General features: G+C 50.4%; 7 protein-coding genes across 7 annotated transcripts; 5 read left to right on the top strand and 2 right to left on the bottom strand.

Annotated features, from left to right (window-relative positions):
• Nucleotides 1-415: 415 nt before the first annotated feature.
• Nucleotides 416-1,633, top strand: NECHADRAFT_41786 (uncharacterized protein; the record flags this gene model as incomplete). The annotated part of the gene is made up of 5 exons (XM_003051302.1): nucleotides 416-456; nucleotides 528-742; nucleotides 794-1,191; nucleotides 1,239-1,478; nucleotides 1,532-1,633. The coding sequence occupies 5 exons, from the start codon at nucleotides 416-418 to the stop codon at nucleotides 1,631-1,633; spliced, it is 996 nt and encodes a 331-aa protein (XP_003051348.1).
• A 524-nt stretch (nucleotides 1,634-2,157) lies between these two features.
• On the top strand, nucleotides 2,158-3,355 carry NECHADRAFT_100673 (uncharacterized protein). The gene is made up of 4 exons (XM_003051301.1): nucleotides 2,158-2,411; nucleotides 2,466-2,740; nucleotides 2,793-3,029; nucleotides 3,077-3,355. Exons 1-3 carry the CDS (start codon nucleotides 2,190-2,192, stop codon nucleotides 2,929-2,931), a joined length of 636 nt encoding a protein of 211 aa, XP_003051347.1. The 5' UTR covers nucleotides 2,158-2,189; the 3' UTR covers nucleotides 2,932-3,029; nucleotides 3,077-3,355.
• A 983-nt stretch (nucleotides 3,356-4,338) lies between these two features.
• On the top strand, nucleotides 4,339-5,526 carry NECHADRAFT_80729 (uncharacterized protein; the record flags this gene model as incomplete). Its single annotated transcript, XM_003051300.1, has 1 exon — nucleotides 4,339-5,526. The coding sequence occupies one exon, from the start codon at nucleotides 4,339-4,341 to the stop codon at nucleotides 5,524-5,526; it is 1,188 nt and encodes a 395-aa protein (XP_003051346.1).
• Nucleotides 5,527-9,063: 3,537 nt separating this feature from the next.
• On the top strand, nucleotides 9,064-10,325 carry NECHADRAFT_80728 (uncharacterized protein; the record flags this gene model as incomplete). The annotated part of the gene is made up of 3 exons (XM_003051299.1): nucleotides 9,064-9,231; nucleotides 9,333-9,899; nucleotides 10,044-10,325. 3 exons carry the CDS (start codon nucleotides 9,064-9,066, stop codon nucleotides 10,323-10,325), a joined length of 1,017 nt encoding a protein of 338 aa, XP_003051345.1.
• Nucleotides 10,326-10,750: 425 nt separating this feature from the next.
• Nucleotides 10,751-11,368, bottom strand: NECHADRAFT_80727 (uncharacterized protein; the record flags this gene model as incomplete). The annotated part of the gene is made up of 1 exon (XM_003050911.1): nucleotides 10,751-11,368. The coding sequence occupies one exon, from the start codon at nucleotides 11,366-11,368 to the stop codon at nucleotides 10,751-10,753; it is 618 nt and encodes a 205-aa protein (XP_003050957.1).
• A 4,156-nt stretch (nucleotides 11,369-15,524) lies between these two features.
• Nucleotides 15,525-16,490, top strand: NECHADRAFT_40931 (uncharacterized protein; the record flags this gene model as incomplete). Its single annotated transcript, XM_003051298.1, has 3 exons — nucleotides 15,525-15,840; nucleotides 15,898-16,158; nucleotides 16,210-16,490. 3 exons carry the CDS (start codon nucleotides 15,525-15,527, stop codon nucleotides 16,488-16,490), a joined length of 858 nt encoding a protein of 285 aa, XP_003051344.1.
• Nucleotides 16,491-16,744: 254 nt separating this feature from the next.
• NECHADRAFT_93833 (uncharacterized protein) lies at nucleotides 16,745-18,636 on the bottom strand (the record flags this gene model as incomplete). The annotated part of the gene is made up of 2 exons (XM_003050910.1): nucleotides 16,745-18,419; nucleotides 18,473-18,636. The coding sequence occupies 2 exons, from the start codon at nucleotides 18,634-18,636 to the stop codon at nucleotides 16,745-16,747; spliced, it is 1,839 nt and encodes a 612-aa protein (XP_003050956.1).
• Between the last annotated feature and the right edge of the window lie 2,058 nt (nucleotides 18,637-20,694).

Below are 20,694 nucleotides of genomic sequence, written 5' to 3'. Positions count from 1 at the left end.
AAGAACTTGCAAGCTGAAAGTCCTCCAACATTAGCTCCAAATTAGCAGATTTTCCAAACGGGAAACCGTAAAGATCATTTGCATACAAGGAAAACTTGTAATGAATTTGTCCAAGGTGTTTTCCTAAGCTTAACATAACCATGACTCTTAACGGTAGGAGGTAGACCTACTAAAGGATTTTAGTTAGCTAGAGTTACTCATTTGATAGGTATTTGGGACTACAAATTTAAGAGGATCTGCAGTGTGTGATCAGTCACTTTCCCGCCGTTCCGCTCGCTTTTCCGTCCCCTCACGGAATGGATAACTAACCGAACATGGAGACATTTATGTCAGCCAAACTTGGGCTCGTTAAACACCAAAACAACAAACAGTAAAGAAAAACACGACATCTGACTACTCTTAGCGGCACGAAAAAATGGCGCCTCCAAAGATTCTGTTGCTCGGTGAAATCATTCAGTATGTCCGAGGTCTCTACACTTGCCCAGAGATTGAGGCGTGCATCTAGCTAATATGCCTCATACTCGCAGTGCTCTAGAATCTTGGCGTGGACTCACGTCTTTGGCCGAGATTATTGGCCCAGGAGTAGAAAATCGCAACGAGTTTATTGAGAAATGCCGCCAAGGAGGCTTTGACGGTGTTGTGGTTCTGCACCGCATGTACCACAGCGTTGCTGTCACTGGCCTGATAGATGAGGAGCTCGTACAGGCTTTGCCAGAAAGCGTGAAGTTTATCTGTCATACTGGTAAGCAGGAGATATCCCAGTCCAACCACATTGTTAACGTCTTCCATATAGGTGCCGGTTATGACCAGATTGACGTCGCAGCCTGCTCTAAGCGGCAAATCCAGGTGTCGAATGTGCCCCAAGAAGTGAACGATTCCACCGCAGACACGGCCATCTTCCTCATGCTCGGCGCCTTGAGAGGGTTCAACCAGAGTATCATGACTCTACGCAGTGGCTCCTGGCGAGGCAACCCATCTCCTCCTCTTGGACATGATCCGGAGGGCAAGACGCTTGGTATCATTGGATGCGGAGGTATTGGAAGAAACATGGCCAAGAAGGCAGCTGCTTTCGGGATGAAAGTGATTTACTACAACAGGACGAAATCAGACGACATAACCGAGGCAGAATACGTCAGCCTTGATGATCTTCTTGGGTCTAGTGATGTTATTGCTATAAGCCTACCACTTAACGTAAGTTTCCCTAAGCGCATGGCTATATTTGCTCACAAATTTGGTAGGCTGCAACGAGGCATTTCTTATCCTACAAAGACTTTGAAAAAATGAAGCAGGGCGTCGTCGTTATCAACACTGCCCGAGGCCCCATCATCGATGAACAAGCACTGGTGGATGCTCTCGAGTCTGGAAAAGTCTGGTCCTGCGGTCTAGACGTGTACGAGAATGAACCAGCAGTTCATCCTGGTCTTGTCGCACACCCCAGGGCCATGCTGCTGCCTCACCTGGGCACGTACACGGTAGAGGTGAGTTTGATTAGCCTAACAGATACTGAATATCCTGCTCATTTTTTTACTAGACGCATGCAAAGATGGAGGAGAGGTGTATTGCGAATGTGCGGGCTGCGCTGGAAAAGGGCAAGGTTAACGATTTGGTGCCAGAACAACTGGGAGAGTTTTGATGCTGGAGTCACCTTACAAGATAGGTTAGAATGATAGATTCGATCATGATCAAGATCTTGGTAGTATTTTAAGCACAGGCTCTCTTCTCCGTTGCATTTAAGTTGTGCAAGAGCTTGACCAAGATTATTCCCCTAGACCATGTTGGATGAAAACGGCTCTTACGAGTATGATTTTCAAACTCCTGATGTAATTTATGTTAAAGCCACAGATATTCTATGTGATCAAAACTATTTCTTCCATGTCTATAGTAGTAATAAAAAGTCAGACTGGCTGGTCGGGCTTCATTCCAGACCTCTCCCATGACGTAACTCAATCAACAAACACCGTCTTGGGTGGCAGTGCCGTTACCCGGATGTGACGACAGCCAAGTATCAAACATGGTGATATTAGTCACTCTGTGGAACCCTTGGGATGAACTCAAAGGACAAACTCCCTGTCCGCCAAGGCTCAGCCAAGACTATGCTTCCGTGTCAGCTATAAACCCCAATTTCCTGTTTCCGTGAGACGAAACATTTTGAACTCTTGCAACTCAAATATTGAATTGACAAAGTCGCCATGTCGAATGCGATATGTCCAATGCCCTTGGCGGAAATCATCAGGGATGTCACAGGCAGAAAAGAGGAAACAAACCCGATCAAGAAACTCTACCGCGAGGCGTTCAAGGCCGACATTGGGAGATGGATATCGGCCTGCGCCGTGATTGGTCTGGCGGCAGGTCTGCTTTCCAAGCATCCGGGTCAGGAGATGCTCGCAGCATCCGCATTCAACCTTGCAGTTGTAAGAACAGCCCCTATGTCAATCAATCTATGAGAGATCTGACAGCTTCAAAAGGGAGCTCTGCACTTCTTTATGCTCAGAGTCCCTGTTAGACCGAGCGGCTCAACCGACCCAAGACCCCCGATTTGGTACATGGTCGCCTTGGCAGTGTCAACCGTACTGTGGCTGGCTGCATTCATTGTCATTTTCGTCTTCCGAAACCCCAGCCAGCACGACGACTCCGGTGTAGAGAAGCGAAGGGCTGGGTTCCTCGGCGACGTCGGGACAGGGACGGTGGCCATGGTTGAAAACCTATCCATTGCGTGTGGCTGCTTTGGCATATGTGCTTTGTAAGTTCCGATTACCAAGGATCCTCTGAAGAGCTGCGCTCACTTAGAAAAGTCTATTTTGCGTCTATCAATGGTCTGTAGTTCATCGCCTGCTCACAACACGTTTCAAAAAGAGTGAGATGCGAGAGGCGCATCGAAAGAAGAACAAGACAGAACCCGAGAAACATGAGCGAAATGGGTCAGAGGTGTAGACAGAGCGCAGTATCAAGTAAACCCATACTCATTCTTGTCTCGATTGCCCAAGCATATAAAACTGGTGGAAGAAGTAGACTTTGTGGCGACTTGAGAGGTTGGTCACCCGTTGTGAAAGAGAAGTATCCTACTAACGCACAGCAGGTTTCAGTGTCTCCCTGGCCCGCTTTGACTTTTTTTGTGGTGGTATTTGCGTCCTACCTTGGCTCGACGACTCGAAGGGGGCCCTTTGTTGACTCGAGCGAGGTGGAGAATTAAACCCCTCCAAGTTTGGCGGGTCGTGCAGTAACTTGGCAATATCTCGATAGTTCAAGAGAAAGGGCAAGATATAATAGACCTAACAGATGGAAAATAGTGAGTACGAGCTTACTCACCTATTTTACTTTTCTCTGTTTTTTAAGAATAAAAAACAATAATCTTCTGACTTTTCCAGTTGAGAAATTAAAATCTGAATTTTGGTGGCGTTCACCACTTCCAGGGCTTACACCGTAGAGGTCCGAGACCAGCCCAGCTCCCCGTGCTTGGTTTCTGTTGTCCTTGGAGAACTGCTATCATCGATAGTCGTTGCAGGCCTTATTGACTCATTTCCTTGCCATTGAAGCTCGAGTATAAGCTTCAATTGTGTCACAACTGTGTTACTTCTGTTGGGTTGCTCTAAAGCCCGCTCCCCCTAGCCTCATACAGCCTTTTGACTTCGCCAAGCACGGGAATAGCCCGGCCGGTCCCCTCAAGTCCTGGCCAGGGTAGAACAAACCCCTCGTTCAACACTCCCCCTTGGCCTACGGAAGCTCATGAAAGGGATTGGTCACGTCCACTGACCCTCCCAGCCATGAGTACTTGTTTCGTCTCGTTTATGGAAGACACGGTCTGTCCTTGCCAAAGGACGGACAGCTTCTTTGACGGACCAACAGAGGAGAGTCACCAGTGAGCCTATCACGAGCCGCCCCCACCCATCCATGATCCAAATGCAGTTACCTGGCAGCCACTTTGTTATTCTGAGCACCGGACACCAGATGTTCGTCCACCACACGGGACTGTTCTCTGACGCTCTGGCTGTGTGATGGCAGAACAAGATGAAGCCCTGCGTGCAAGGTTGGGTTCCTGTTGCTGAGAAAGGAGACCAGCTGCGTACAGGCAGCGCAAGGTTTCATGTCAATGCCAACTCCATCATCCAGGGGATGAACAACAACAGGATGCCCTCCCAAGTACATGGTACATCGGGGCATCTCCATACGTATAAATAAAGCTCGTATCCCGGAAGATACGGAGATCATAACAAACACAGCAGACACAGCAAACAAGCAAACGCACTGCAAACGCACTGCAAAGCACCTACACGAACCAAACAACACGACACACATTGATCTCTTGCTTTCTCCAACAACAGAAATCTACCCATGAACACCATGTTGACTATGGAGAGGCATCTCGAACGGCTCTTCATGGACCTTATCGAGCCCAAGCCAATGTCCGGCAACTTCAAATGGCACTTTGATTTCGGCCTGAAGAGGTGGGACAGCTCTTTCCGGCAAATCAATGCATCATCATGGCTCATCTTTAACAAGGCAATTCTGACCCAGCTGCCCCTGGAGGAGACCAAGGAGGAGCCCAACGACTACGTCGACCGCAAAGAGGGCTTCATCTACCGCATCCGTGAGCTCGGAGACGATGAGGCTCGGCCGAATACAACGACTTCGATACCTGATCAAGGTCCCGTGCGACCCCGCCGTGCCGTCTATCCCGGGCTGTACTTCGAGTACCTCATCGGCAGTGCAGGATCCCTCAAGTTTATGCCGGCCAAGGCAGATGCCGAGCATGTCAACCACCATGCTCGGGAGCACGAGAACATTGAGTACGCTGCACAGCAGGGACCCAAGCATTTCCGTATCCCCCGAGTCATTTACCACGCCGAGTTTGAGTACAAATACGCCATCCTGACTGAGAGAGTAGGCACCTCGGTCTTCGACGAGCCCATGCCGGCCAAGTTCCTCAAGAGGCTCTTGGGCCAGATCGCCAAGGCCGTGGGCGAGATGGCAAAGTGGGAGGCCCCTTTAGTTCAGGGCGTCAAGGGAAAGGATATCCAGTGGTGGATGTTCGAGCATGTCATCAGCACCATCTATTCCAATGGTCACCGGGCCTCTGATCGCGTCCAGGAGTATCTTGCTGGCAAGGGATTCAACATGTCGCCCTGCGGTTTCCTCAACGGCCATATTGGGCTGGGCGACGTTGGCCTGGACCAAGACTTCAACCTGGTTGGTTTCAACACCTGGATGGACTGTGCCTTCGTCCCCAAGGGATACATCGCGTCATATGTCCTGGACCGCATCGATTATGTCTCCCGACCCGGCGATCCTCAATGGGAACTGCCCACACTTCTCGAAGCAAGCCAGCGTCAGGGCTACGCAAGCCTGTTCTTAAACCTAGTCAGCCAAGGTCTCCCCAATGAGATCGAGTGCTTTGACAAGGTTCTAAATGATGAACATGCCATCAGGGCAAGGCACTTGGAGCGTCGGCAGCGCAAGCTCCCCTGGACGAAGGGCTTCATGTTCCCAGAAAACGATCCGGACTTTCGCCCCGAGACCTTCCCCAATTAGTAAAGAGGGATTAGGATAGTGCGAGGAGAGAGACTGGAGACGGGGTATTCGACCGATTAGACTAATTGCTGGAGGATTAAGCTCCGCATAGGCCAAGAACACTCTTTTATATAGATGTGATTCTTCAGATATGACACTCGTTTGGACGAGAACCAAGTTTAGCCACATCTAGTAAAACAAGCAATGCGCGATGCCTTGAGATTTGAGTATATTGAACTAAGCTCCAGTCCTCCGTGGCCTGGAGAATACCATGGAAGTACAGACCGGTAAACATTGGGCCTAGTCAATTGGTTAAGCTAGCAGAGGAGATGTGACAGTGAGAAAATAGATGTGAATGAATGAAACCTAGTAAGGTCGACTAAATACAAAAGTGCTGAAAGAAATTGGGCATGATAGACTCAACAAGTGAGATGTACAAAGCGATAACGACGGTGCCTTCAACGAGTCCTAGCCCACCAACTCTTCTTCTGTTCTCCAAAGCCCCATGAGCTTATCAAGAGCCTTCAAGTTGCTCCCCCATCTTCTCTCCGATGTTCCTTTGGCTCTCAGAGGAGCATTTGAGAAATAGAACTTGAGAGAGTCCCTCTCCCTTGACCATCAAGTTCGTGTTCCCTAGGATGAAACCCCGGGGCCCGTATTGCAACTTCATAGGGGGACTCCGAGGACGATTGGATGGCTCTTTTGGCCCGTTTGCTATGTAGTTGTGTGTTGTGCAATTCTTTGTGTAGTTTGTTGCAAGGCTTAAGTGGGGAGGGCCCCGTTACACTTTTCGCACCGATCGACGTATCTAAGGTTGTGGAAACCACAAGGACAAGTGTGCCTTGGTGGTGGAGGGCCGAGGGGATCGATGATCCCTGCGTCGATGTTTGCTATTATGTCGTCCATCGTGCGGTGGTTCACAATGTGACTGAATGAGATTCGAATCAGGTAAAGGGTGATTCGGAGGGGGACGTCGAGTTCGAGTGACTATCGATGTTGGATGTTGTCTGTGTTTCTTTTGGGTTGAGGACTGCTGAGGGTCAAACACCAGGCCGGTCAGGAGAAGGGTCACTTCTTATACTTTCCCAGATTCATGGCATTGGAGAGTGTTCGCGCTATCTTTCCTAATTCCTTTTGTTCGTACCATACTCTTTTGCGCGCAGCGAGCATTCTTTGAGCGCTGGAAGAGTCCAGTGGACCTGACTCAACCTCACATGTACAGAAACAAAAGGCAAGGAATTCAGGCGGCATCTTCAGGCCTGTCAGCCCTTTCGAGCAAACAGAAAATTGGGCAGCGGACGAATCAGGGATTCTTTCGCCCTGTTCAAGGCTTGCTGACGCGCAGTAGGTTTGTGGGCAAGGGGCGAACACCAGACCGCCACGCTCCTTCAAGAGAAACAACAAAGAAGGTAGAGCTCCAGACCTTGCATAACGGCCTCCTTTGAGACGAACAGAATGCTTTCTACATCGTCTTGCTGTCCCGCAGGAAACGTTTGCTCGCGTCTGCCTTGTGACGTCGTCAGGCTGTGCTCCAGCGAGGCTAGAAGGCGTTAGCATCTGCAAGTAATCTCTTTGAGCCTCTAGAAGCCCTTACGGTGGCTTAGCTGAAACTTTTCAAAAAGAAATAATACGAGCAGGCCCGCGGAACCAAGAGTATATGTGATATATGAGCAGCCAAGATGCCCAGCCAATCAAGGCGCTTCCAGGGCCAGAGTCACGCACCGACACAGACTATTTATTACCCCTGTCGTTTGAGCGTAGCAATCAAATTCAGTGGCTATTTGCCGGTTTCATGGCTATGGGAACTCGGTACATGGCAGTTGTCATCGTTTCCAACCGTGCCTATTCTATACCTCCTGAAACTCCGGGTCACGCCTCGGATTCCTCCCTGCCAGGCATACGATAGAACGGCATCGTGACTGTAAGGGTTTCGTCAAGCAGAGTTGGCTAGCCCTTGAGCACCCAATAAGAGACAACTGTAGTCATTTGGCAGGCAAGTGGCGTTTTCTTCTTTGTTGATTTATATGCCACCGCCCACTGTTCCTCCAACCAGGTGGCAGGTGTGACAAGGCATATTCGGGTGGCTGACCGCGTCTGTTTGATCCCAAATCTTGTTCTGGCGTACACCGCCAGTTGATTCGCAAGGCGTGTTGGCTCACACGCGCAACCCGAGCCCAACGTTCAAGTTCTCCGCAGCGCTGCGCTCAATTCAATTTCAATCGGCTTTTTCGGGCGATTGAATTGAGTATGGTCAGAATTGAATTGGGAGGCTATTTTGGGAGTTTGAATTGAAGTACTCCGTAATTGAATTGAATTATCGGCCATGAGGGGGGTCACGTGCGTGGCCGACTATACCCGATTTAGTAGAGCTGACCGACTGTGCATTTAAGATTCTGATTACTAAGCGCCTCACATAGCCAATCAGAAGCTTGACCAGACTAGCCACCAGAGCCACACTTAGCCACAGGACCTCAGGCCGAAATTAGCCACCAGAGCCACATTTAGCCACAGGACCTCAATCCGATTGCAAGGTTGTAAGCTGCCTCTGCGAGGTGCCTTTGAGAGCCGTTGCAAGCTGCCTTTGAGAGCAGTTGCAGATTGTTGCAAGCTGCCTGAAGTGCCTCATGGAGGGCAATTAGTCCAGGGGCCTTCAGCACATTCAGGGCCTATATTTTAGGGCCTTCAGGGCCTCAAGCGCTATTGGGGCTCTGGGCTTAGTAACCTGCTTCTTAAATGCACAGCCGGCTGTGCGCCGATCACGTGGTCTTATTTGCACAGCCGGCTGTGCTCGTCCTGCTCGCCTGACCGTAGTACTCCACGTGATATGCCACGTGCAGTATCACGTGACTTTATACTGACCGAAAGACGAAAACACCAGAACGCCAATATCATATCATAAATAGAGGCATCACTAAAATCATAACTCAGATTAAATTAATTCAATTAATCCGGCTATCAGAATCAAATCGCGAAATTGAAAGATATCCGGACTTAAATTAGGTTAAATTGGATTGAATTAGTTATGATTAAATTGAGCGCAGCGCTGGTTCTCCGAGATTGGAAGCATATCAAGGCTCTCTTAGAAGCAGCCACGACACTCCTCTGGGTACTCTTATTACTACAAAACTGTCAAATTCCTGGGGTATGTGATTCTGGAGGCCTTCCGGTGTGGCAGTGCTTGCGGCCAGTTATGCCGACCGTTTAGACCAGCCATTGCCTGGCTCAACAGCAGCAACGCCATTAATCCACTTTTATCCAGGCAGGCAATTCCCGTTCCTTTAATTATTTCTGTCATTTTCTCTTGTATTCTCTCGATTTGCCCCCAAAGCCTGCTGGAGGCCGGCCAAGCCATGGGCAAACAGCGGCAGGCCAACAGTTTTCCAGCCCTGAGTGTGTCAAACTGTACATGTCAGGACAGTGCCTCCTGCATGTCTTGCTCTCTGTTCGATCTCGCACACAAATTCATACCGAGCCAGTATAAATACCCACCTCTTATCTCGACGCTACCATCTCGCCTCCTTGCGACAAGGTCTGCCGCTCTCAGCCAACTGACCGAAAATGGCCTTCTCATTCAATCCTACAGCTCAAGACTTTCACCCTGTTGGGAGCCAATCCGAAACTCCCGAGTTACCTGATCTTGAACACGCATCTATGTGCGATGGTGCTGAAATCTCCGAAGTCGAAAGGGGTGGCCAGTATGCCATCACTGCGTATCTCAAAGAGAACGTGCAAGAGTTTCGCCATCTTCAACAAATGCGCACAAAGGCAAATTTTCATCACGACTTATCTAGTATAACCAGCTTGCAACTTACTAATCACCGTGATAGGGGTGGGAGAGCTCCAAAGGCGATGCACACTTCAACAAGCAACGACGAGTCGCAGACGAGCCCACTGAAAAAGACGCTCGCTTCTTCTACAACATGATGCAAAAGATGGGACGGGACATGAACAAGGCCACACGAGCTTTTGACTTGTCCGGAGTCAAGAAGCCAGCCTTGCTGGACATGTGCATGGCTCCAGGTGCCTTTCTTGTACAGATCTTGGACAAATACCCCAATGCCCAAGTCAGAGCCATGAGCCTCCCCCTCAAGGATGGAGGCCACCAGGTTAGGCTAGGCCACCACAATGTCGCCGTCGAATTTCGAGACATCACCATGTTGGCAGCCGACATGAGCATGCAGATAGAGGATGTACCAGCATCTGGGCCTGATCCAGGCAATCTTGAGTTCGCAAAGGTCTTTTCTGATTCCGAAAGATTCGACCTTGTCTTGTGCGATGGTGCCGTTCGACGCACGCATCAACGGACAACATGGAGAGAGGGCCGCGAGGCTACCCGTCTCACAATCACGCAGCTTGCGATCGGCCTCGAGCACCTCAACAATGGCGGCACTATGGTCATTCTTCTACACAAGCTTGACAGATGGCCTTGCTTTAGCTTGATCCGCAACTTCAGCAAGTTCTCCACCGTCCAGCTGTTCAAGCATCCTCAGTATCACAGGCTGAGATCCTCGTTCTACCTCGTGGCCAAAAACATCTAGGCAGACAGCATCTCAGCCAAGACACTAGTTCTGGAATGGAAGAAAAAGTACAAGGTTGCTACAGTTGGCGCAGATGAGGAATACTCAAAGATTCAAAAAGTGAGCAACCACGACGCGCAGGCTGCCCTAGATGAGTTTGGGAAGGAGTTTATAGTCATGGGACGCAAGATCTGGAAGCTTCAGGCGGAGTCCTTGGCAAAGGCCTCGTTTATGAAGTCTGAACACGGGAGTCAGGGCAAGGGAGATCAAAGCGAGGGCATCGGACAGAAGGACAGGTTCTAGTGTACGCCAGGTTGGCGCGTCAGTCAGACTGACACGAGTATCCAGGGCACCTGTTTACTCCAGTAACCCGAGATTACCACCACCTTAACCCTCACAACCACCGAGCGCTGGCACGAGCGGAAATGAGACTAGATGCAAGCATAGTGTTCCTAGAGAAGAGATAAACATAGTATGCATATAACCAAGAATCAGTGGTATTCTTTTTTTTTCTCCAAGTGTTCATTTCTTTCAAGCAGATTTGTACACCTCTAAGCTGAGCTGCAAGTTTCTCGCCTGTCTCGAGAGTCAAGAACATATCTAGAGAGAAAGAATCTTATGTACAAATTCAATCCAAACATCTCTTCGTAACATCATAAGGAGTGGCAAACAATAAGATCCAGTCACGAGGTCGCCCTCAACAACTCAGCCACAACCGACTTCCTCTATTACTGCACAATAACGGTGGGACACTCAACGCAGCGAATGTCGTAAAAGACGTTGCGGACATCCGACTTGAACGTGACGCCAATGGCGTTGACGGGTTGGGCATACTTGTAGCACCGCTTTCCGTTGGTGTTGAAACGAACAGCCTTGCAGCTGCTGTCACTCTTGCAGGAAGCAAGACAAGTGTCATCGTCCTCAACGACCTTGTTGCCGTAGGGCTGCAGATCATCAGCGCCGACAACACCAGTGCGTCCACACACGGCGTCGACAGAGTCGGCAAAGCCGCAGGCCGTGTCGTAGTAGGTGATATCCGAGATGCCCTCGAGCTTGAAGGACTCGACGGTGTGGGTGTACATGCCGCAGATCTTCTGCTTGGGGTCCCAGCTGATGGACTTGCACTTGGGGTGATCTGCGACGCAGGCCTTGATACAGGCGTCGACGTTGGACCAGAGCTTGTTGCCCTTGTTACCCTTGGCGCCGCAGATCGCTGTGCCTGGGATCTCATGGATGGTGCAGGAGGGGTCGAGGGGGGTGATGGGGGTGGTGTCGCAGCTCAGGGGAATGGCATTGGCACCAGAGAGGGCCGCAACGATGGTAATGAGGACAGTGGGGGAGTACATGATGCTCTAGTATCGAAAAGAGGAAGTGGTATCAAGAGTTTGATGTCGAGAATGTGACTTGAGTGTTGAGATTGTTGCAGTGCCGTGAAGTGATTGCTAGACTATCTGAAGAGCTGGTCAGGCTGGGTTCTTATACTGACTTTTACTTGAAAATTCATCTTCATCTCTTCCTTGCCCCAGAGAAAGCCGAAGTAAAGCTGAAAACAATGGCTTGTCTGGGCCGGGTGAGGCTTCTGCTATCGAAGCACCCATTCAGTAGTCCGATCCAGATGCTCCTCGGGCTCCCCTCTCCCCTCTCAGCTTCAACCTCTGAGAATCCGGGGGAAGCGAGGAATCAGCAGAGAAACGATGATCGCCACTGTTGGCAGGCTGTTTTTGCTGGGGAAGATGATCAGTCTTGGCAGCCTAGCAGTCAATAGCCTCATCTTGACAAGCCACCGCAAAGAAGACGTTGGCTCACTGACCCCGTTAGAGCCTTTGGGTTAAACCACGTGTGTCCGAGTATTCGATCATCGTCTTGGCTGCGTGTAAGCAATCTGCTGCATTACCGCGAGGCTGGCCCGAGTCAGTTGCTCAATGTGCTCAGTGTTCCTACTAACAAGTGTCGTTGTGCTGGTGATTTCGCATTGTAAGTCGTCTGAGGCCTTGGGTAACTATATCCGACACTCATATCATGACAACCCCGGCTGATTTAGTGCTAGGGCAACATAGGGCAATACTCAAGGCTTTACACTGCCCCCGCGTAGCTTCCTCGCAAGGGAGAACGTTATCCCCAAGGACTCGCCACGTTGGATCGGTCTATCGATCTTGGCAGGGCTCAGCTGCAGATGCCGAGTCCCCTGAGTCCAACCACGAGCGACGTCCCGACCTCATGGGTTCGGATTGTCGGGGGACCATAGTGGCGAGGCTTTCGATTATAGCTGACGCCGACACGCCCAGACTGTTCTTGTCCAAGAAAATCCTTCTTGACCAATAGCTCAACCAACACTGGAGAGTCTGGAGCTAATCCTTTGAACTCTATTACCTCTTATACTCTAATAACGCAAGACGGTGGAAAGATATAGGACGTGTGGCTTTGGACTAGGTGTTACCCTTGTCTTGTAAGGCACATAAAACTCATTGTTTTGTATCGAGTACTTCTTGCTTCTTTGTACGAGAAGCGATGCGACGGTGAAATCCCACCTCTCACAGTATTCCTTCCACCAAGTCGCTGGTATCTCTTATATGAGTGAGATGCCGTCTTTTATGCCCTATTTAAGCACGAGGGTGTATATATCCCTCTCGATAATCTTTTCGATACTTGGGAGCAACAGAAGACCGAGGAGAATGCATGGATCCCATGGGCGGTTGACCTCATACAGTTGAGACTTCGGGAGGAGTCACCAACAAGACGCACTCTTTAGAATGATGCAAGTACTTCTTAATTCTCGGTCAGATCAGATACCTTGTTACTCCTCCTACCATCTATTATACCGCGGAGGCGCCACGGCCCGCGGCAGAGAGTCCCTAGTAATGGTAGCATCTTCAATCAACTCAATGCTACATAGCACCGAAACTTGGAGACATCCATTCATTTCACATTATTATTACGGATACATCTCCATGATATCAAGGCATCATATTCTGCTTGATTACTGCTCACACAAGTCAACTCGTCAGCGACAGTCTCAACTTTGGGTACCGAGTCATGCCTTCCAAGACAGGTGCTCTGAATAGCCTCATTCCGAGCCCACCAAACAGGTGGCATGCCAAGTTCAATTACCTAGCTCGGTCTTCTTTGACATTTGTAGAATACCATTCTGCATGATGAATCACTGAGCCGGGAGGCACTGCATGCACGCCTCATAGATTCACCGAGATATCACACAGCTTTATGCCACACTCAAGAAGGCCACAAAGTCAAAGATTCCAGGAGGACAGCCTGTTCAGATTGTAACAAAGCTCTACACCTCCGAGTCTCTCTCTTCTCAGCTACAAATACAGGCCTCTCCCCCTTCTCGACAGCTTTCTCTTCCAATCTCCCATCTTCCTTGTCTCCCCTTCACGCAGCCTCCACCTCTCAACCCATCATGGAAAAAGGGACAAAGCTTCTTCTTCGCATCGCCAGCAAGCCGAAAAATACAATGAAAAAGAGAGTGCGCATCGCCTGGAGGTAGTGTAATACCAGGGACACGGGGAAGACACCAAAAATTATGCCGGAGACCTACAGTCATACCGCCTCGAGGGGGGTTAGCGCATGGAAAAAACCCAAGAGGCGATACCTGTCCGCAAAACAGGCCGACTAGAGTCAAGGACTCGTATGAGAAGAAAGGAAAAGAAGAAAAGAATCGGACGGCGAGGCGAAGGGATTTTATAGCCCTCCGACAAGCTCCTTAGTTCCTGACTTTTCGATACACACACAAAGCCCGAGATGGAAACAGCAACGATGGTAATAATTGTGTTGGAAGGCGAGTACTCTGATGATACGGCAAGACCTAACCCTAGAGAGATAGGATCATGCGTTCAGGAAGGCGCCCCGATACATAACAAGACTTCGCATACATAACACGGTCGAGGTTCAACATATCCGCGTGACAGAGGGCTTCAAGTACAAGATACGGTAGAGGGCAGAATGAAGGGATCAAACAACAAACCTACGATGGCAAGTCAATTAATGCATCATCCTCTGCCGGGAATCGCTGCTCGCAGCTTCGTACGAGACGTGAGACGACGCGAGGATGGTAGCTACCTACCATCTCGCAAGGCAGGAAACCTCTTGATCGGAACTACACGACGCCCAATGCCAAAAAGGATTGCCGCAAGCGAACCCAGCACAAGGTCACCCAGTACAAGGCCCCAGCACAAAGCTGGTTAAAAGGAGAAAGGCGCAAACGAGCAGCCGAAAAGAGCGCTCAACAGCCTTCTGGTCAGAATCCTGGTTGGCAACTTCCGGCGAAGGGAACAAGAACAAGGACATCAGTCCCTCCGGAAGGTGGGAAAGTTTCTTGAAAGGCAAGATCTATTGACCTAAGAAGAGAGCAAAGAACCCATGCGAAAAGAAGGAGCCTTGAGCAAAGCAGTGCAACGCCTCCCTCACCACGTTGAACATCAGAGCCCGACTGGGGAAGAAAGGAAGAGAAGAATCAAGTCGCGGGCCGACATGAGCAATCCAATCAAGCTCGAAGAGGACCTACATTTATCGCCCCTTCTACGCAAGCCAAAGGCCGAACAAGTTGACATCGCGCGGCGAGGACAACAACCGCCACCTGGGCCTACGCGACTGCCCAGATGGCAAGGGTCCAAATAGGAAGGACCCGGGCGACAGCATATCCAGGCCTCGAAGAGAGAGCTGCCTGCCATGAAAGCAACGACATGCAAGCAAAAACGCTCCAGAGGACGACAACTGCGAGATGGTCCTTCCAGTTTGTGCCCAGGATGAACAGTACATAGGACGAAAGGACAAACAATCGCGAATCAATGACTCATTACATAAAAAGGAAGAGTTGAGGAGGGTGCAACAGAGTGATTGAGTCTGAGGCAGTCAATGGTGGCCAACTCGGGCAAGGTGACGGGGTGTGAATAGCTTCAAGGCAAAAGTACACATGGCATCATGGCCAGCCGTCAATCAAGGCCCAATTTAATGACACAGAGATCCTCTCCACGTGCATACATAGTGTCCGACGCACCAAGAGCCCCATCATGAACTTCCCTCGTGGCCGCCAAGCTTCCTTCCAGTGGAGATGTCATCCACCAAAACGGGCCCCAAGCAGCGCTCAAAGGTTCCAACTAGACCCAGCAAGGCCCTTGGTGGGGATGGCTGCAACGTCGATGCTTGATCTGATAAGATAATCTCGCCCGCTTCGCTCATCATCGTGGAGCCCTTACACGAGCCTTAGCATCGGATTGATCAGCACAAGTGCGTGGTTTTACGAGCGGGTGATCCAGCCGAGGCAGGGATCGGCCGTCATCTAAGGCTATGTTTAAGTAAACGCCGAACCCAGGTTAACTGAAGTGAACAAAGCGTTTACATCGTCTTTGACAATGGCTGAATATCGACACTTTGCAACTCCTGATCCTCAATGGACAGACGTACGTTAGGCCATCACGAGTACTAGGCCTTTACTAAAGCATCCAGTTTCCAAACAATCTGCCGCCGGGTACAAAGGTAGTACGGGGCATGCCGAGAGATCATGATCCCATCACTCCGCAGGAAGGACTAGACATTGTCGAATTTGACGTCCCCGTGAGAGACGACACTCCCATCACGCTCCGCACGTACAGACGAACCGCCAATCGCGACGATGCCCTCCCTCTGCTGGTGTACATGCACGGCGGCGGCTACGTTTTTGGCGGCCTTGAGACGGATGATTCAACTTGTCGAGCAATTGCCCTAGAGTTAGGCATCGTTGTTGTCAATGTCAAGTATCGACTCGCTCCCGAGCACAAGTTCCCCATCGGCTTTGAAGACTCCTTTGACATTGTCCGCTGGGTAAGTCATGTCACCAATCACCCCTTCGCCTCTAACATTCCCATCTAGGCTGCGTCGCCAGAAGGTCAAAGCAAACTCAACACCGATCTCGCCAAGGGCTTCATCCTGGGTGGAACGTCAGCCGGTGCCAACTTTACCGCCGGCATCTCGCACTTGGCCCGCGACGAAGGTCTCTCGCCAAAGATCACGGGTGTTGTCTTTCTTGCTGGTAGTTTCTGCCATCCTGATGTGCGACCAAAGAAGTACCTAGACCGCATCCTGAGCGTCGACGAGATCAACGACGCGCCTGGCCTAACCAGGAAGTCAATCGACTACTTTTCAGGTACCAAGACGCTTCAGTTTCGACTGGAAACCCCAGCTGACAATTATGTAGAAAAGTACGGTGCTCCGCCAGAAGACAAGCGTCTCTCGCCTCTGTTGTTCGACTCACACGCAGATATTGCCAAGAAGGCCTACTTTGCCATCTGCGGATGGGATCCTCGACGAGATGAAGCGCTACTTCTGGATCAGATTCTCCAGGAAGAAGGATTATCCACCAAGAAGCACGTCTATCAAGGACTGCCTCATGGTTTCTGGACCACCTGTCCTGATCTATCTGTGTCCAAGAAATGGTTGGAGGATTTGCTTGAGTGGCTGCGCTGGATGATCAAGTAAGGCAAGTACAAAACGAAGTCAGTACGGTTCCAGTTCCATCTTGTTTCGTTTACTCTCAAGGTGATTGCATTGTGTGACTCGCCGAGCGACAGGTTTAAATAGCACTACAATTTAACAGATTCGAGCCCTCCTTAGTATACAGCATGTCAATTTACCTTGCCAGCTCGTACAAACCCCAGACCAGCGCCCCATCTCGACATTATCACACCGAGTTAAATATCGAGTCCTGTCTCTCAAAGTATCTCGTTCACTCATCACAGGATACCCTCCTCGACCACCTTGACCTTGACCTTCATGCCCCAGCCCTCCTTCCAATGCTTCTCCTTGCCAATCTTTTCCACATCGTCAACAGCGTCCTCAATCGTCTCCTTGGTCTTGGCAGGGTCGTCCTTGGTCTTTTGAACGGAAATAGTCAGGATCAATCCCTCCTCATTTTTGTCCTTTCCAAGATTCCAGGACCACTGCGCAGAAAACACCACGCGGGGCTTGGACTTGTGGATCTTGCCGGCTGGGTACAGGGCCGTGATCAGACGGCCTACTCTGCCGAGGTAACCAGCCCACCAGACTTCCTCAGGGGTGATGAGCTTGCGGAGAGACTCGCGGAACTCGATCTCACGAGGTGGCAGTTCACCGCCGTACCTCGACTCGAGCATCAACGCCAGCCTAGCACGATCTTGGTGTGAGACACCGTGGATAGACGACATTGTTCCCACGCTGGTCGAATAAAGTGCAGTCGTCGAGGCGGTCTCCTTAGACATGAACATGTGCAAGTACATCGAGTTGGCGAATGAGTCAACGACAGGCTCCCCAAACTCTTCAGGAAACTCCTTGGTCTTGGAAGGTTTCGGGATCGCATGCTTCAGCAGCTGCTGGATATGATGTCGCGAGCCAGGAGCAAAGTACGCCGTGGCAACCTCAAGAGGAGCCTCCTGTCGAATATCAGGCGAGAGCTGACGGAACAAGAAGCCCTCCCGCACACCACCCTGGCAAAAGTGCGCTTCCTTGATACCCCAGGGAATAGCCTCAGAGAGAACATTAACGAGGAAAGCGACGGCAGGAACCTGCGATCGTCTTCGGTCGGAGACTCGGAAGATGTCCTTTGCAGCCTTAGCAACGTGCTTGAGCGTCTCGGTGTCTTCAAACTGCTTTCGCTGCGCAGTGTACCCATTGATGATGGAGATGGGGTAATGGCTGCCGTGAGACTGGTTGAGGTAAAGAAGCAGGTATCCCCAGCCTCTAAAACCACCTCCGGAGAGATAGATACGATATCCACCTTCTCTCTCCGCTTTCTCGGTCAGCTCTTCAGGGATCTGCAGGCGGTTGTATGCGTCCTTGAAGTTGCCAATCATCTCATCCTTGAACGCCTTGATAGCGGCGTCAGCTTCATCCTTACTCTTCCCATCCTTAAGGTCATCCAGCTTCTTGGTCAGAGCAGCAGCCCCATAGGGAAAACTGAAGCTTCCTCGGGGACTGATACGGATCTCGCCACCCTGGCTGAGCATCCAGGTGATCTGCGTACTGCCTCCTCCCAGGTCCATAACCAATCCCTCCATGCTTGAGAAGCCACTGGCGATACCCAGGGCTCCAACCTGGCCCTCTTCCTCCTTGGGAAGAAGCTGCACAGTCAAGCCAGTCTTGGTCTTGATGGCAGACAAGAACTGCTTAGAATTAACGGCCGCGCGCGTTGCTTCGGTCGCAATGACGTGGATGTTGTCCTTTGTGCAACCAAAGTCCTCACAGACAACAATAAACCTGCTCAGGACCGAAACAACAGACTCAATGACTGAGTCCGGGATGGGAATCTTCTCTCCAGTCTCATCGTCATACTGAGAGTCGTAGAGTGAGATGGAAGACCGGTAGACACAGACGGTCGGGAGCATACGCGCCAGAGGCGATGAGAGGTCAGAAATGGACAGTCGGATGCCATTGCTAGAGTCGCAATGTCAGATTGACACTCAAGGAACGTCATGGGAATCGCTCACCTTCCCATATCCACGACGCCAATCAACCTGCCGCCGTGTCCCTGCCAGGGCGGGTGTCCACCTTGAAGGTGAGCGCGATGCGGCAGGATGGGCTGCGAAGCAGCACCATGATCAATGCCAAACTCAGTAATCGGGTCAATCTCTTCAAAGTCGGAAAAATCCATCACAAGTTGATATACAGAACAAAGAAAGGCAAGGCAAATGACGACAGGGACAGTCCCCGATATTTAACGCGTCACTGCCAACCCTCGTCCCAAAACTGGAGCCAGTTACAGCGGCCGAACACGTCAAGGGGAGGGTGAAACTCCAGTAGAGACAAGGAACGCTCGCCCGGGGGCTTCATTGGCTGAAGCTCAAGCTGAGGCTTGGATACCTTGGTGATGCCCTAGCCGGAAGAGTCCCTAGCAGCGACCTTATTTGACGACGGCGAGCGGTGGGGCTGTTGTTCGTGTGAGCTTATCTTTTTCAGCTCCCATCAAGGTTGAAGCTTCTGTCCATTTTGAGGATGCGCTGACGGAGCTCAATCGCAAGCGAGGAGGTTCAAGTATGACAGATCAGCTACAAAGAAGTTTAACTCCAATTATTACACTCCATTGACGCATTTCGTGGCCATCGCCTTGATCTTGCTCTTCGGACGGATACCCAAAGAAGTAAACATCCCATACTCAGCCACGGGTAGTGGCATATCACCCCTGAACAAAGAGAGCTGAACCGGACACCCGCATGCTCCTCCAACTCGATCGAGGCGTACCACTGGCGTCATTTCCCCGGTAACCCCAGGTTAACACCCTGGTCTTGTGCACCATCGGGATATGCAGGCGTCCGCCTCGAGGGCCTCATCACCACCACCCCCTTCCAGTGGTTACGTATATCCAAGACTTTCAGGCTTGGTTCCTGGTTTTTGAGATGCAGGTAGCACTAGGGCTTATGATCATTGTCCATCATCCCTCACAGTTCGTTCAAGGTGTCGCGTGCACTATAACCGGACACTCATAGTCGCAACACGTCAATAAATATATCCTCGGTTCGTCAGAGGCGATTGTCTTGGTACAGTGAGGCCAATCTAAGATCTCTCTTTTTCTAACGCCAAAATCCCCTCACTAAGCCCGGGGATTCGAAAGGCAGCTCGCTCTCCAACACTCTGTTGAACAACTGCTCGATTGAGCCGCGTATCAATACAACGAGCCGTTGCTTAAGATTATTCTTTCACGAGACAATAAGGACCTTTTGGCTCAGAATTATGTGTTATTCTTCATCAAGTTGGCTCATATCAGTGAGTCTGGGCTTTTGCAAGAAACCTCCTTGGGTTAAATGGAGGAAAGGCCGGTATGGGGCTGCTCAGTGCCATTGCGTCCAGGCAGAAAGACAACAATCTTTATTTGGCCCGATTTTATCCTCTCATTGTCAAAGAAACTACGGATAGCTGCCCAGAAATAGGCGATCCCAACCCAGCGGTTTGACAACCGACTGTTAGACGACTTATATAACCACGCTCTCCCGAAACTCCAACACCGGGGACTCTCGTCGCGAGACCTTTAGTGCGCCTAAACAGGATTTGTCGAAAGGGCTGTTCGAAAGTCTCACCGTTGGCAGTCCTAATCATGACTACGCGATAGGCCCGGACTGCTTGCTCGCTCCTGGGCTTGTATTAACAGGTTCATAGGACAAGCGTCTGGTGTTCCTTTCCATTTCTTACATCAAGTATTGAAGCCAATTCTATAAACCCAATGAACTATTCCTTCATTACAACAGCGATTCTTTTATCACGGTCGATAGTGAGTATCTGGGCTTATCTAAACTCTCAGGACACAATTACGTACGAGAGCTGCTGTTCTTACAACTTATAACTACCTAGAGACTGCAATAATAGATCTACGTCAACACATCTTTCTTGGTCGCAGCATGGCTAGCAAGATCTTACTCTCGCTCAGCACAGAAACCTGTCAGTCAGAGAGATCCGTCAGTACTGAGATGTGCCAGTGAAGAGGTATGAGATCTAGAGATATCAGCACAAAGCCCCAGACGATTCTATGAATTGTTCATATTAATTCGAATAAAGAATAATTGGGCATTCGCGACACTTGATGGCCAGCAGTTAAGAGGGATTTTAACAGCAGTCACGCAATCACATCTGATCTGCGCTGGCCATCTCCTGTTGTTTGAACCGTCGGGTAACGACAGTCTAATGTTCATCTTTCAGAGAAAAGAGAATTGATATAGGA

The sequence above is a fragment of the Fusarium vanettenii genome (genome assembly GCF_000151355.1).
Source record: "Fusarium vanettenii 77-13-4 chromosome 5 genomic scaffold NECHAsca_5_chr5_3_0, whole genome shotgun sequence".
Lineage (NCBI taxonomy): Eukaryota > Fungi > Ascomycota > Sordariomycetes > Hypocreales > Nectriaceae > Fusarium > Fusarium vanettenii.
This window is presented reverse-complemented; position numbering and strand designations above follow the sequence as displayed.

What these genes read in the sequence shown, in the direction of transcription:
- NECHADRAFT_100673 (XM_003051301.1), top strand. Translation starts at nt 2,190, where the DNA reads ATGTCGAATGCGATATGTCCAATGCCCTTGGCGGAAATCATCAGGGAT. An exon ending in CCGCATTCAACCTTGCAGTT is followed by an intron (nt 2,412 to 2,465) that starts GTAAGAACAGCC and finishes CAGCTTCAAAAG; the next exon opens with GGAGCTCTGCACTTCTTTAT. An exon ending in TGCTTTGGCATATGTGCTTT is followed by an intron (nt 2,741 to 2,792) that starts GTAAGTTCCGAT and finishes CACTTAGAAAAG; the next exon opens with TCTATTTTGCGTCTATCAAT.